Here is a 2,268-nt window from a genome sequence, read left to right on the forward strand (position 1 = left end):
GTTGTTATACTTCCACCTTCTGTAAATCATATACACGTTGAGTGAGTGTGTTTAAGTGTGTATTTGTGGGGCCTGATTTCCAACAGTGTGAACCTCAAACATTAGCTAGCTCATTTAAGAACACTTAAGACTCTATAGTGGGAATTCTTTCCTTGACCATGGTAATTATATTAATAGAAATTTCAAACAGGAGAACCATTTAAACTGAGTCTGTATTGTTAACAAGTTCGGGACTCGTACACGTGTAACCTTGCCTTTATTTCAATGCTTTTTACAAGGCAGGATCTGGATTAGGTATAAACATCTTCTTATTGTCAGGTTTTATCTAAATGTGAGAGCATGTAATTCTCAGTGTAGCTATCCAGTTAAACCTTTTTAACTAGCTACTAACTCGCTTCTTATTCAAATAAAACCATGTTATAAAAATATAGAATACCATTAACTCAAAAGAATATCCAAACTAAATTTCATTCATCTGGATCAATGATCTAAATTTACAACTATAAATGGTTCCTACTGGTTAGATGTTTACAAAACTGTTGTAGATATAGACAGATGTATACAAGTCAAAATGCTCACAAACGAGAAGCCAGATCTGTGAATACATCTTCACTACAGGGAATCGCGAGCCCGCCCATTGGATGGTTGTAGCCAAACTCTTCTTCTGCCTGATGCAGTAGCTCCTGAAACGTAGGTTCGCTTAGTAGTGATACAGACACCACAAACCGCTTCTTCTCTTGTTCTCCAACATAAATGGCAAAATAGCCTTTGGGGGTGTCCATAGATGCAGGAGTGGTGCTACCATTAGAGAGGGACCGTTTGAGAATTTTTCTTGCTTGAATGATGCGTGGCATACGTATGGCCATGTTTTCAAGGAAGCGAGAGGCTGCTCACTTACAAAATTTGTTGAAGGAAGATAAGAATCGAAGTAGCGCTTCCTGGTGAAAGATATGATGTTGTAGATGAGTTTTGATGTGGTTGTATTGGGAATGCTGAACGCTGTTGGTATTCAGGCCCCTTCTTATTCGAATATGAATCTGAGGTTTTCGAACTGTTGGTGTTTGTGGTGGAAAAAATATGCAGAGAAAATAATAAGAGACTTTTGTAAAAGGAAAAATGAACACTTTATTCAACAAAAGACTAGGCTATTTATAGCCTTACAATAACCCACATGCTACCTAACGTAAACAAACTACAGCCACATAAATGAGGAGAATTATTCTACCAGCTTTGACTTGAACGTTCACATTCCCCCACATATCTCGGTCAAACTTCGACCACTTCTCAAGCTCCTCATAACGTGACTTTTAATAAAACAAACTAAAGATACTAATTAAAACAAATAATAAACCATAAGTCAAGATTAAATCTAACATTCTCCCCCTTAATCTTGACCCGTTTCTTCATCAAAGAAGTGTCGGCTCTTCGTCTTCTTCGATCAAGTTGGCTTCTTTGTCTTTGTCGTTCCATTTCGTGCACTCGTAGCTAAAATGCCCAAAAACTCCACAATCATAACACCTAATTCCACTTTTGTCACCTCGACCCGAGCCTCTTCCACGGCCTCTTCCGCCTCTATCACTGCTTCTTCCACGACCTCTTCCTCGACCGTATCGCCTATCACCATCACCATTCTTTTGCTCACTAGCCATCAAGAGTTGGCCTTGCTCTCCCTCCTTTTCCTCATGGCTTTTCATACGCTCTTCATACGCCTTTAATCTTCCAACGGCTTCGTCGAATAACATTGTTTCCAAATCAAAACATTGTTCGATTGAAGCCACAAGTTGAAAGAATGGCTTTGGCATCGAATCAAGTAACCTTTTCACTAAATCAACTTCTTCAAGTTCATAACCTAGAGACCTTACCTTCGATGCTATGCCGTTCAATTTCACCACGAAATCATCAACCGCTTCACCCTCTTTCATGCGCATAGTTTCAAGCTCCCTTCTTAATGTTGCAAGTCGAGCCGCTCTTACCCGATCTACACCCAAGTACCGGGTCTTCAGTCCGTCCCACACTTGCTTGGGATCGGTGTAGCTAGCCATTTGCAGCACCATCTCTTCGGGAATAGCTTGAAACAAAAAGGCTAAAGCTTGTTTTGCTTTCTTTTCATCCGGTTCAGCACCTAACGCCCTCGGTTCAACAGTCTCCCATACACCATTTGCATCCATAATGGCCTTAACCTTGACTGCCCACACCGGATAGTTTGTTGGGGTCAAAACCGGAACTTGAAACGACATCGAACCAGCCTCTTTAACAGGTACCATTGCC

General features: G+C 40.7%; 1 protein-coding gene across 1 annotated transcript; it reads right to left on the reverse strand.

Moving 5' to 3' along the window:
• Positions 1–452: 452 nt before the first annotated feature.
• Positions 453–897, reverse strand: LOC110903887 (auxin-responsive protein SAUR21). The gene has a single exon (XM_022149680.2). It carries the CDS (start codon positions 864–866, stop codon positions 576–578), a length of 291 nt encoding a protein of 96 aa, XP_022005372.1. The 5' UTR covers positions 867–897; the 3' UTR covers positions 453–575.
• Between the last annotated feature and the right edge of the window lie 1,371 nt (positions 898–2,268).

The sequence above is a fragment of the Helianthus annuus genome, chromosome 6, assembly GCF_002127325.2.
Source record: "Helianthus annuus cultivar XRQ/B chromosome 6, HanXRQr2.0-SUNRISE, whole genome shotgun sequence".
Taxonomy (NCBI): Eukaryota; Viridiplantae; Streptophyta; class Magnoliopsida; order Asterales; family Asteraceae; genus Helianthus; species Helianthus annuus.